The 14,388-nt window shown below is 34.0% G+C and overlaps 1 protein-coding gene and 1 long non-coding RNA gene across 2 annotated transcripts; one reads left to right on the top strand and one right to left on the bottom strand.

Moving 5' to 3' along the window:
• Nucleotides 1–2,662: 2,662 nt before the first annotated feature.
• Nucleotides 2,663–14,178, bottom strand: LOC131171295 (uncharacterized). The gene is made up of 2 exons (XR_009141924.1): nt 14,010–14,178; nt 2,663–2,863 (listed from the first exon to the last, which is right to left on the bottom strand). It is a non-coding gene; the product is annotated as an uncharacterized LOC131171295 (long non-coding RNA).
• Nucleotides 7,540–9,993, top strand: LOC110672619 (subtilisin-like protease SBT3). Its single transcript, XM_021835434.2, has one exon. It carries the CDS (start codon nt 7,570–7,572, stop codon nt 9,517–9,519), a length of 1,950 nt encoding a protein of 649 aa, XP_021691126.2. The 5' UTR covers nt 7,540–7,569; the 3' UTR covers nt 9,520–9,993.
• Nucleotides 14,179–14,388: the final 210 nt, after the last annotated feature.

Genomic DNA, 14,388 nt, shown 5'->3' on the forward strand with positions numbered 1-14,388 from the left:
GATATATATATATATAATGATTGCTATGGGACACTGTCGAAGTTTGAGAAGTCAATGGTGACGTAACCTGTCATCAAGTTTTGGTATGTCCAAGGGATCGAATGACAGGAAGGTGGAGAGTCAATTTCTTACTTTGCAAACTCAGTTTCCAGTAAATAATAATAATAATAACAATAATAAAGCTCTCGTTCGTTTGATAAATGGATCCCTCTCACCTCATTTGGTTCTTGGTCCAATCCAGAGGGAGTGAACAAGAAATTTTTGCCCAATTTTATAAATTTAATTACCTCTAATTTATCTGAGAAAAGGTATATTTATAAATTATTATTTATCTATATATCCATAATTTTTTTTTTCATACAATAAGTAAACATAATTCTTTCTCAATCTTGGCTATAACTACATGTATTTAGATTTTTGGAATAATAGACAAATCTGGAATAATAAGAAGATTACTTTATTATATTGGAAGTTTAATTTATTTATATTACTGTATTTATTCACACGCATTGCTAATTAAGAAAAATTACATTTACTAATTATTAGAAAAATGAAAAATTAAAATTATGTATAGTAAACAAATAAAATTTAAAAGTAATATTAAAGTTAAAATAAAATATAATAAAATTTAGCTAATTAATTTATATATTAAATTATATTTTAATTAATTTTTTATTTAAATTTAATTATTATAAATTTAATATATAAAATATATAATAAAATTTAAATAAAAATTTTCGAAATTTAATTACCTCGTATCACCGTCAAATCGTGTTTGAAAGGTAAGTGAGGTGAAGATGAGGAGGCAGAGGCTTACTTCATTTTTTTTTTTTTTTTTTTTTAAACAAGGCTTACTTCAAATTCCATGGAAAAATTCAACGTCCCCGGCAATCGAAAGGTAATTCCCTTTCTTTTATTAAATAAATTAAATAATATAAATAATTAAAATTATAAGAATTAAAAAATAAAAATAATTAAAATTTTATGATATTAAAAATATAAATATTTAAAACTAAAATAAGTTTAATAATGCTTTCCTTAACAAGAAGATTAAAATATTTGATTTTATAAAAGTTTTAATTAAGTTTTATAAAGAAAGACTAATTTAATTTTGACAAATTAAAGAATAGACAAAGGCTATGATATATGAACGAAGCATGAGATGATATGGTGTAATAATATTATTAGAAACCATCATCTCCATATACTTTTTCTTTAATTGATTTTAATGGCAAGAAAATGAAGATCGGAAAACTTAGTGTCCAAAACTGACAAGGTGACAAGGCTAATTATTAGATGTACTAACAGCACTAAAAATTAATTTTTTTCTCTCAGTAAATATTTTTTATAATATAAAGAGTTTATTCTATATAATTATAAAAGGAAATGCGTGTGTACCTAACAATTTCTCCGATGACAAATACTTACTATGCCCTGTGTAAACATATGAACCACAGCTTGCATATTTTGGGCGCTGTAGACACGTGAAACTATAAAAATAGACCCGTTACAATCCGATTTGAGTTTCAAATTAAATTAAAATTAGATTGAAATCAAATTAATTAATTTAAAATATGAATTCAATTAAAACCAATTTGAATTAGATCTTTTTTTAATCAGATCTAATTAGTTAATTTGATTATGTTTAATCTGATTCAAAATCGAAATTAATTTTTTTTCTGTTAATAAAATAAAAAATTTCAGTCATTAAATTAGTTCAAAATTAGAATGAGCTGAAATTGGAAAATCCTGTGATCCAAAAACTTGAGTCCTCTAATCATTGAATCGTAATCGGCTTGAATCGAAACCGACGAGTAGAGTTTTTGTAAGATGAGAAAATTAAGGTGATAAAATTAGATAAAGCACGTAAGAAATACTTATGTGAGTTTAATTAAAATTTAAATAAATGGATTAAAATGATATTTGGCTTAACTTATAAGAATTTAAAATTTTAATTAGTTACCTATTTAATTAAAGTATTTATAAGTGACTGATAAGTAGTTAATATACTTAGTAAAAAATAGTTTATAAGTATATTTATTATTAAAATAATTAAAAAAAATATTAAATTAAATTTATATATAAATTTAAAAAAATTAAATGAGAATAACATAATAAAATATTTGATCAAACTAACTTATAAGTATATAGTTAATAAATACCAAAATTAAAAGTTGGTAAATTTTTTTAACTTGTAAGTTTAATTTATAAACCAAAAAATTATTATAAATGAATAGATTAGTGTATTTTTAGAACTTTGATTTGATCAAAGTTAAAGACAAATAACCTAAAAATTTATTTAAATTATGATTACAATTTACCTTTTAAGAATATATTATTTTAAATATAAAAAATAATTTGAAAATATGATTTAATTAGTTTAGAGTTTTTATAATTAATATATTAAATTTATTTAAATAATTTCTAATTAATATATTTAAAATGATTTTTTTGAACAATAATTTAAACAGCAATGCAAACGGAACTGAATATTGCTGCTGAGTAGCTCCTTATGCAAGAAGAAATCATGTAGTGTTTGTCACATTCCATAACAGGAGTAACACGCGCTGTTGTATTTAAAACCTGATATTCTTGCCTCCCGGGACTTCATTTGCTATCAGCTATTGCAGCCTGCTATGCATGGAAATACGCAAATATAAACTACTATTTACCAGACTATGCATGGCATCATTTTATTTTTCTAGTAATTGTAACAGAAAATAAATGGGAATCTCTTTTTCTGGAGAACATTATTTTCTAGGAAACTTCTCAACTTCAGTTCCTGACATTAAATCATTGTCTCAGTCTCACAAGAATAAAAGGGTAATTAATCAGTAGCCACGAGAAAAAGTGGAAGCAGAGCCTGCATTGCAAACAAATCAGAATAGAAAATCATAAGATATTCAGGAAATGTACAGCTTACAAAAGTTATAAAACAAAGAAATAGCGACGAAGAAAGCCCCACGATTGTAACGAAATTCATATCATGAAACTGTGACGCATGGCATATTTGCCGTCTTCTCCAATGTCCACCTCTTTTCTAGTTTTCGTATCTTCCACAATAAGGGTTTAATATAAAATCATAATTAAGGATGAAAAAGAGTATTTATGCTGTGTAGATTAATCCAATGAGCTTGACTTGCCAATGAAAATTTTAAGGGGAAAACTGTAGAGAAGAATATGATATTTTGCAGGCCATAGTCAGCGAACAATTACCTTAATTGAATAGTATGAAACATCTGTTTGTTAAGAAAAATATACTTTACAGTGATATTAATTAAAAAGTACTTAAATTTAATTTAAAAATTAAATTTGACATGTTTTAATCATAAAAATTTTAAATTAACCAAATAACTTTCAATAACATTTAAATTCCATCTAAGTAGTTTGCGCTTAGCCGGTCCCAAGCCCGGATAAAGGAGGAGGGTTGCGGTAGGTGACAACCAGCGTAAAAATTTCGTCACACCCTATGATATAGATTCAAATGATATAAACGTTGGGGCGTCCTCTACTAACGATGCGCTACATCGGACCTCGGGTTTAGTGAGAAATATGCAAGGGTGTAGGGCGTTCACCGAAAGCGACGCGCCATACCGGTGCTCGGGTGTGGTGTTAAGTGAGCAAGGGTTCCCACATCATGGACGGGTGTGGGTAAAGAAGTTAGTCCATAGGACAGATAGTATAATAAATAGTGGAATAGAACACAAGATAGACATAGAAAACAATAGAATATATCATAGAAGGAGACCAATTAGGAAGGAGCAGGATATGAGGAGGATCAGGGTTGGTACTTGGAATGTTGGATCACTTACAGGAAAATTAATGGAGCTTGTGGATACCTTGGAAAGGAGAAGGGTGAATATTGCTTGCATTCAGGAGACTAAATGGGTAGGAGAGAAAAGTAAGGAAGTGAATAATTCAGGGTACAAACTGTGGTTTACCGAAAAGGAGAGAAACAAGAGCGAAGTGGGCATAATCATAGACAGGACATTGAAAGACGCAGTAATAGCTGTGAAAAGAGTAGGAGATAGAATTATACTAGTAAAGCTAGTACTAGAAGGAGAAACAATAAATATAGTTAGTGCTTATGCCCCACAAATAGGATTAGACAGTGAGAGTAAACAAAGGTTTTGGGAAGATAAGGATGATTTAAAGCAAAGCATACCAAATGAAGAGAATGTTTTCATTGGTGGAGATTTGAATGGGCATGTAGGAAGTGATAGACAAGGTTATGAGAATGTTCATGGAGGTTTTGGTTTTGGCAGTCGAAATGAGGAGGGAAAAAACATCCTGGATTTTGCTATGGCATACGACCTAATACTAGCAAATACCTACTTTATAAAAAGAGAGTCACATTTAGTGACTTTCAAAAGTGGGCAACATAGAAGCCAAATCGACTTCCTCTTAACTAGGAAGACAAATAGAGCTCTATGCAAGGATTGCAAGGTCATTCCAGGAGAGGCTTTAACAAGTCAACATCGGTTGGTAGTCTTGGATGTTAAGTTTAGGAACAATTCAAGTAAGGTCAGAAGAAATAGTGTAGTTCGAACAAAGTGGTGGAAGTTCAAAGGAGTAAAGCAAGTGAAGTTCAAAAATGAGCTTCTCGAGTCCGAAGTATGAAAGCTGGATATGGAGGCCAATGATATGTGGATATAGATGGCACCAAAGATTAGAGAAGTAGCTAGAAAAGTACTTGGAGAGTCTAAAGGACATGGACCACCCTCAAAAGAGAGATGGTGGTGGAATGAGGAAGTACAAAAGGTAATGAACAGAAAAAGGGAATGGTATAAGAAATTACCTAAATGTGATAATAATGAGGCATATGAACAATACAAGATAGCAAAGAAAGAGGCAAAAAAGACAGTTAGTCAAGCAAGAGCACATGCCTTTGAAAAGTTATATGAGAAACTTGGAACTAAAGAAGGAGAAAAAGATATTTATAGATTAGCAAGGAGGAGAGAAAAGAAATGTCAAGATCTCAATCAAGTTAGGTGCATTAAGGATAAAGAAGGAAAAGTGTTGATGAAAGATGAGAACATTAAAGAAAGATAGAGAAATTATTTTAATGATCTCTTTAATAATAGTCAAAATGGTAATAGCGTGAATATAGATTATAGAACAATAGAAAAGAATGTGAATTATACTAGAAGGATTAGATCTTTAGAAGTAAAGAAAGCACTTAAGAGAATGAAAGTGGGTAAAGCCTGTGGACCCGATGAAATACCAATTGAAGTGTGAAAGTATTTGGGAGATGTGGGAGTGGCATGGTTAACTAAATTATTTAATAAGATTCTAAACTCAAAGAAAATGCCTGATGAATGGAGGAAGAGTATTTTAGTACCTATTTTTAAAAATAAGGGAGACATACAGAGTTGCTCAAATTATAGGGGAATTAAACTCATGAGCCATACTATGAAGTTGTGGGAGAGAGTTGTGGAGCATCGACTACGTCATGATACTTCTATCTCTCTTAATCAATTTGGTTTCATGCCCGGTCGTTCAACTATAGAAGCGATCTTTCTCATTAGAAGCTTGATGGAGAAATATAGAGATGTGAAGAAAGATCTACACATGGTTTTTATTGATTTGGAGAGGGCTTATAATAGTGTTCCAAGAGAGGTCTTGTGGAATGTGTTAGAACAAAAGAGGGTATCTATTAGGAATATACAAGTATTGAAAGATATGTATGAAGGAGCAACTACTATTGTGCGCACAGTGGGAGGGGACACAAGAGATTTTTCGATCTCAATTGGATTACACCAAGGATCAACCATAAGCCCTTACCTTTTTACATTAGTTTTAGATGAACTGACGAAACATATACAAGAGAGTATTCCTTGATGCATGATGTTTGCGGATGATATTGTTCTGATAGATGAGACACGAGAAGTAGTCAATAGAAAGCTAGAACTTTGGAGAAGTACTTTAGAGTCAAAGGGTTTTAAGTTAAGTAGAACGAAGACAGAATACATGCATTGCAAGTTCAGTGAAGGCCAAACTGGTGATAGGGAAGGAGTTAGTTTGAATGGAGTGATACTGCCCCAAAGTAATCACTTTAAATATCTAGGCTCAGTCCTTCAAGTAGATGGGGGATGTGAAGAGGATGTTAGTCATAGGATTAAAGCCGGATGGTTGAAATGGAGATGTGCCACGGGAGTTTTATGTGATCGTAAGATTCCCAATAAATTGAAAGGAAAATTTTACCATACAGCCATACGACCGGCTATGTTATATGGTAGTGAGTGTTGGGCACTGAAAGAGTCGTATGCATCTAAGATAAGAGTTGCAGAGATGAGAATGTTAAAGTGGATGAGTGGCCATACTAGACTAGATAAAGTCCGTAATGAGAGTATTAGAGAAAAGGTAAGAGTGGTGCCAATTGAAGATAAGTTGAGAGAAGGGAGATTGAGGTGGTTTGGTCATGTGAAGCGTAGACATACGGAGGCTCCAGTTAGACAAATAAAGCACATTAGGTTAGAGGATAGAAAGAAAAAAAGGGGTAGACCTAAATTGACTTAGAGGAGAGTAGTACAACATGACCTAGAAGCATTACACATTTCTGAGGATTTAACCCAAAATCGTTCAGAGTGGAGAAAGCGAATCCATATAGCCGACCCCAAATTTTTGCGATAAAGACTTAATTGAGTTGAGTTGAGTAGAACTTTCAATAACATTTAATACGATACTTTTCTAAAAAGCACTGTTTATTTAGCCTCCCAAATTCAACCCAAACAGGGCATAATAATGCTAGGCATGGCTCAAGAATTGCCTAAAGGAGATGTGTCTTCCATTATCTGAGTAAGGTTTCTGAGTTAGAGATTTCAGCGCCATACTCATAATACGAGATGGAAGTTTTTGATATTACAAGAAAAGGATTCCACCGATATTACTCTACCATTAGACCAAACAGATAAATAAAAATTAAATAATTTTCCAAATAAATGTGCATGTTCCACGACTTTTAATTCATTCAGCTAGCAAGTAAATGTTAAAATTTCAAGCAGATGTTCAAATTTCAGTGATCTAGTGAAATAACCGTCACAGTTATTGGAGAATAGAAAGGAAATTATCAAGATCACAGAGAAATAATAATCAGCTTCTAAACTAAAGAGGCATTAGGCTTCATATTAGTCCAACGTAAGAGGAGCTCATTCCATTAAATGAAGCAAAGATCAGCCACCTTCCAATTGGCTGCAACTCTTGTTTATGATTGTTCATTCACAGGCTTGCCGTCATGGATGAAATCATTGGCCGACAAGTACAGAAAAAAGAAAGCCAAGGACAAAAGGAACCATTCAAAAAAGAACAAACTAAATGAAAAAGAAAAGGTTTTATGATTGGCCACTGAAAAGGTTTTATTTTCTATTGTTCCATTAAGCAACAAACATTTACATCGCTGGCAAAAGCAACCAACAAAATGTGAATAGTAGGGCATTGAAAAGTTATTATTGTGCAACTTAATTTGGGAAAAATCAACAAGACCTTAGACCTTATAGTTTACGTTCAACAGCTAAGAATTTGTATCCATATATATATATATATATATATATATATTATCTCTCCTCGGCCATGACCAGAAGGATGAGTTTCTCCAATCTCATTTCATACCATGTGCTGCCTTGCCTATTATTGTTGGTGCTGGGAAGTTCCGGGGCAGTCTCAGAAAGCGAACAACTCCAGACCTATATCATTCACATGGACCATTCCCACAAGCCTGCTTCCTTCTTAACCCATGAATCCTGGCACCGTCACACCCTAAAGTCATTGTCTCATCCTGTTGATGAGAAAGAAATGCTTTTGTACTCATACAACCATGTTGTCCATGGCTTCAGTGCAAGGCTCACACAATCTCAGCTATCTGAAGTAGAGAAATCTCTAGCTCATCTCGCCACATATCAGGAGTCCTTTGGCAAGCTATTCACAACATACAGCCCCAAGTTTTTTGGACTAAAACACAAGGATGGCCTATGGCCAAGTGCATCATATGGAGAAAGTGTGATAATAGGAGTCCTAGACACAGGAATTTGGCCAGAGAGTGAGAGCTTCAATGACAACGGAATACCGTCAGTGCCACAGAGATGGAAAGGCCAGTGTGAGAATGGCACAGCATTTAGCACTTCTAGCTGCAATAGGAAGCTTATTGGGGCACGATCTTTCAGCAAGGGACTTATGGCGGCTGGTAGAAATATTTCCACTGAGATTGACTATGACTCACCAAGAGACTTCTATGGCCATGGAACCCATACATCATCCACAGCTGCAGGAAACCATGTGCTTGGTGTAAGTCACTTTGGATATGCAAGAGGCACAGCAGTAGGTGTAGCACCACGAGCACATATTGCCATGTACAAGATCCTCTTTGCAACAGATACACAAGAGACTGCAGCAAGTGATGTTCTTGCAGGTATGGACCAAGCAATAGCTGATGGGGTCGACATCATGTCGCTGTCTCTCGGTTTTGTACAGAAACCTTACTTCGATGACATCATTGCTATAGCTTCTCTTTCAGCAATAGAAAAAGGAATTTTGGTTGTATGTGCAGCTGGTAATGATGGAGGCCATAATACAACATACAATGGAGCTCCTTGGATCACAACAGTAGGAGCTGGTACACTTGACCGGAGTTTCGCAGGTACCATGACCTTGGAAAATGGATTGACAGTTAAAGGAACATCATACTTCCTAGAAAGCATTTACATTACTGATGCTCCTCTATACTATGGCAACGATAATGGAAGCAAAGCAATCTGCTATTATGGTGCATTGAATAAAAGTAAGGTTCATGAAAAGATAGTCCTCTGTGATAATACCACTAAAATAGATGTTGAGGGACAAAAGGAGGAGCTTCAAAGGGTAGGTGCATATGCTGGAATATTCATGACAAATATGCCTCTTTTGGATCCAAGTGACTATACTATTCCTTGCTTGGTTCTACCAACTGCTGCAGGGGCTTTGGTTAAAGAGTATGCAACTGGGGTGACAGTGCCAAAGGTTAAAAATATGAAGTTCATGTCCACTAATTTGGGTACCAATCCAGCACCCCAAGTGGCCTATTTCTCTTCCAGAGGGCCAGACCCAATTAGTCCAGGTGTTCTAAAACCAGATATTTTAGCTCCAGGAGTGGATGTGCTGGCAGCGATTATACCAAACAAACCATACATGGAAATTGGCAGGTACAGTCTTGTGACAGATTATTCCCTGCTTTCAGGCACATCAATGGCAGCACCCCATGTTGCTGGAGTGGCAGCTTTACTAAAAAATGTCCATCCTGAATGGAGCCCAGCAGCCATCCGATCAGCTATTATGACCACAGCATATATCGCAGACAACAATAGTGAAATTTTGAATGACCAATGGATAGGTCTTCCAGCCACACCTCTAGATTTTGGATCTGGGCATATCAATCCAAACAAAGCCATGGATCCTGGATTAATCTACGACATGGGCATCCAAGATTACATTGACTTCCTATGCAGCCTTGGCTACACTAAAAAGCAGATGAGAACTGTCATCAGATGAAGTCAATGGAATTGCAAGAAAGAGTCAAGTGACCTAAACTACCCATCTTTTATTGCCATATTTACCAATGAAAGTAGCCCTTCAACTGTGAAGAAATTTAGCAGGGTTGTGACAAATGTGGGAGATGACACAACTGTTTACAAGGCAACTCTAGAGATTCCTCCTGGAATGAGAATCACAGTAGAGCCTAGTGCCTTGTCCTTCACTAAGAAATATCAGAAGCAAAGTTTTTCTGTGAGTCTAGAGGTGGATAAAGAAGCTCCAGCTGTGGCATATGGTTATCTCAAATGGATTGATCAGCACAACCATGTGGCGTCTAGCCCATTAGTGGCTGTCAAATTCTAACCGCCCCCCTTAATTAAGTCATTGGCAAGACTCCATTCTATCTGCAATGTTTTCTGTTAAGGATATGACATTCATGTGGTAAAAAAAAAAAATCTCAATTCGACTCTATTCACAGAGATAACATTGTTATACTGTAACACCCCCGGTTGCATAGCCTGGTAGATTTCACTGTTCCGGTGACCGGTGTCGGTCCGGACAATTAAGGGGATTAGGACCACACTTAAGACAACTTAAGAAGCCATAAACACAAATAATTAGTAATGTTTAATTAGTTGACTATAAATAAGAAAAACAGAACATAAGAAGTTAAACGAGCCGAGAGTCACAGCGATGAGTGACCTCCTGAACGCATCGCAAGTCATTTTAAACTCAAATTTCGAACCGTAAAAAGTGACGCTGCGGTCCTTAGGACCCTTATGAACACAGTGGAAAAGAGAAAATCACGAAAAAGAACTGTTAAGCCAGTCAAATAATTAGGTCAGAGAGCCGAAAGAAATATTGGATTATTTGCAAACCGGGATGAACCGGCGAGGGGCGATTTGGTCAATTGACCCCGAGAGCTGACTCCTGACCTAACTGTCAAATAAAATTAGAGAAAAGAAAATTTAGAATCGAGAATTAAATTAAAGAACTAATAGAAAAAAAAATAGAAAAAAAAAGAAAAAAAGAAAGAAGATGGAAAAGTCAAAGTGATGACATCATGTATGATGTCATAAAGGCTTAATTGATTTATTTTATTAATTTGGGGATTTTCGATCTTCAAAAAGGGGATAAGATTAAAGAAAAGAAAAGAAAAAAAAATTAAAACACAAATCTTCTTCTTCCAAAACGTCACTCTCTCTCCCTCACCCTCTCCACAAACTCCATTAAAGCTCAATTTTGAGCTTGAAAATCATAAGATTTCACCATAGAAAAATTAGCCACCATAGTTAAAGCTTATCTAGGCAACTTGAGAAGAGGATTGAGCAAGAAAGAAAAAAGGAAAATTTGAAGGAAAGGAGGAAGAAAATTGCTACACAAAGGTTAGTATGCTAAACTCTTTATTTATCCATTTAAATGCATATGTGATGGTTGAAAGTGAGCTTAGAACTTGATTAAATGAAACAAACATGTGAGAATGACCATTGTTGAAATTTGGCCTGGTTGGGAGGAGTATGGTTTGCATGAATATAATGCAATTGAATGAGTTTAGAAACTTTACATAGTTAAATGATTAACAATTAAACCATTAGAAGTAGTTAAAGGCATGAAAATGATGAGTTAGGGTTTTCAATGCTAGGGTTTATGAACCAAAATTTGGAGAAATGCATAAATGGCACGTGTGACCTATTGTAAAATGAAATAATGGTCAATTATAACCAAATAGGTTGTGTGGGAATTGTTAGAAAGAAAACCAAATTCGTAGGTCAATTGGTCATGCTGCTGGCAGCATGACCAAACCCACTTTGAAGGACCAAAACTCAAATTTTACAAGTGCCATTGATATGCCACCAATTGGAGATGAAAATAGACATAAAAGAGCATAATTTTCATTAAGGAACCATGGCAAAAAACAGACCAAAACTTGGTGAAACAATTGACCAAAGTGAATTGATTGCAGGCTGCCACTGCACTAAACTGACCAAATGAATAGTAACTGTTCATTTGGTCATAACTCGAGTTAGATAGGTCAAATTGACCTGAAATTTGGCCAGGGGTTAGAGGGCATATAGATCTAAAACTTTCATGAAGAACATCACCCCAAATTATGCCATTAACCCATTCAAATTATTGAGCAAAGTTAGGTTACTAAACCTGCAACTCTGCAGAATTTTCAGTGAGCAGCAATGTTTGGATGGCTATAATTCCCTCTAGAAAACTCGGATTTAGGCGATTCTTGAACCGATGGAAACCTAAGACATAGTAGAACATTTCATATGAAGAAAGTGAGACCAAATTATGAACTTAACTTGATCAAATTATTGACCAAAGTTGGATCAAAATCTGCCAGAACCCAAAATTACAGCATGAACAGTGCACGTGAACAGTAAATTTATTTTGGCCATAACTTGAGCTACAAAACTCTAATTGAGGTGATCCAAAAATGAGAATACACTTAAGACAATAAGGAACATTTTCTATGAAGGAAGTTTTATTAAATTCCAACAGTAGATCGACCAATGGAATAGTGCAACTTCGGAGAACCAAAACCGAAAATTGGCAATTTTGCCAAAATGACCTAAGCTTTAAACAAATGACCAAAACCAACAAGTTTGGTGACCAAAATGTGGTATGTGGGTAAAGTTGGAGTTTCCATACCTATTAAGCCTTAGAAAGTCAATAATTTGACTTGAATAGTGCAGTGAATAGTAACCCGAAACACAAAATTTCGAGAACGTCGAATTTAACACGTTAGAGCTAGGTAAATGTGAAGTTAAGTTTATTTTGGATTTATTTTAAGTTTTAGTACTGAAACATTGGAAAATTTCGTGTTTCATTGGAAAAGAATATCGGGATAGAACCCGAGGAGTCGAGTCAAGGCCAACAGGCGACTCATTTGAGATTTGTGCACAACATATACTTTTATAATCATCTTTTGCATATCGTTTTGAATAATATGAAATATCGGATTATGGCATTCTTATGATGTTTGATCTAAATTGTTGAAAGTTATTATGTATATTTGAAAAGACAATGTTTAGCAAATTGTTAAGATAAGTTTTGAAACCACAGTGTCATGACCACATATTTGAACACCTCACTAGCACGACTAGTGGGGGTAATTAGTTTTGAATTTTGATTCCTTCTCTGGAGAAGTGTTGAGGTGTGCCAGTAGAAGAGGATGTAAATGGATATCCATATATTTGAGCTAGCTAGCCTTGTGATATGATTTCTCTTTAGCCTCTGGCTATTGAGATTCTATTTGTTTCGAATGGCGTGATTTAACTGTGGGTTTTATGAAATGTGTTTTGATACTTTGAAATGAACTTGGTTTACATGTAAAATCTCACAATGCATGATTGTATTTAATTTTCTTGTTTAGCCAAATTTTTGAATGAATGTGCTTTAAGCTTTGCATAAAGATTATTTTAGTATATTGTGCACCACTGAGTCCTAGTACTCAGCGATAGCTTTTATTGCTGTCGCAGATACAGAGACTAGAGGAGCAGCAGACTGAGCTGCTGAAGTGTGTGAAGTCATCAGCTTGAAGCCTTCGGGTATAATTTATACCCTAATCAGAATACTTCTTTTGATGTATATATTGCACATAAATGTATGGAAATGTAAAAATGGGTCTTGAGCAGCTTGTACACAAATTTGTATGAAGTTTGTAATAAAGTTTAGTTTATGTTTCTTTTGATATAAATTTGTAAGGTTGTGTATAAATTATTTTGTTTTTAATGAAATATGAATAATATTGATTGACAGTATTTTGAGAACTATTGAACTTGTGAATTTTGAGAAATTGACTGAGTTTGATTGTGAAACCGAAGTAGTGGTTGAGAAAAACTTTAGAAGTGCTTTTTACAGGTATTCGAAGAACGGTTTTCTCAAAATACAGAGGAAACTCTGTCAAAATTTTTATAAAATTTGCAGAAAACTAAAATGGCCAAAAATATTAATTAGTTTTAATTTCAACTAAATGTTTTTAATACTTATTAGAAATGCTCACCACTTGTCAAAGGTAAGAAAATTGATTTAAAATCCTTTGTAAGGTACTTAATGAGTTATCGGTAGGTGAAGTTCGGTAATTCATTAGGTATTCTACGGGATCATGTTATGCCTTACAGAGGGGTAAGATGTGACATATACAGCATCCAAATATCAATTCAGTATGATAGTTATCTCAAACACTTCCATCAATTTCACAAAGAAAAAAATTGATAGTGCAGAGCAATCCTCTAAGTCAGAGTTATCTCAAACACTTCGTCAATTTCACAAAGAAGACAACTAATAATGCAGAGTAATCCTCCAAGTCATTTCACACACACACACAAACATATTTATTAGTAGAAATTCAACAAAAGATAAGTTCTTATAAGCATATTACCATATTAAAGCAATTTATGCATAAACAATTGAAGACTCTTTGCAGGTTAAAGTTCAAACGTAAAGCAAAATCACACAGCGAAACAAAAGAACTTTATAGGGAAATCGAAGCTTACAGGAGCTGTAGAAAGTTTAATCCCCAAGAAAATAAAATTTAGGGTTCGGAAATTGAAATCGGAGCATAGACGGCACGGTGGAAGCAGCGAGTTTATTTGCTTCTTTAGTTTCTTGTCGCGTCTGGATATTCTTTTTGCCTGTTGGGTCGCGCCGTGTTTACCTTCCCCAGTCAACCAATGGTTTTTTTTTTTTTTTTTAAATGGAGATATACTTCCATCTTACTTTTTTTTTATTAGATTTGATTTGAAAAAAAATATTAAATTAATAGAAAAGTGCTAAATAATTTAAATATTTAAAAATCAATAATAAATTTAAAAATATATTAAGAAAAAATATAAAATTATCACAACATATTATATTTTTTTTAGTCCAATAATG

The sequence above is a fragment of the Hevea brasiliensis genome, chromosome 12, assembly GCF_030052815.1.
Source record: "Hevea brasiliensis isolate MT/VB/25A 57/8 chromosome 12, ASM3005281v1, whole genome shotgun sequence".
Taxonomy (NCBI): domain Eukaryota; kingdom Viridiplantae; phylum Streptophyta; class Magnoliopsida; order Malpighiales; family Euphorbiaceae; genus Hevea; species Hevea brasiliensis.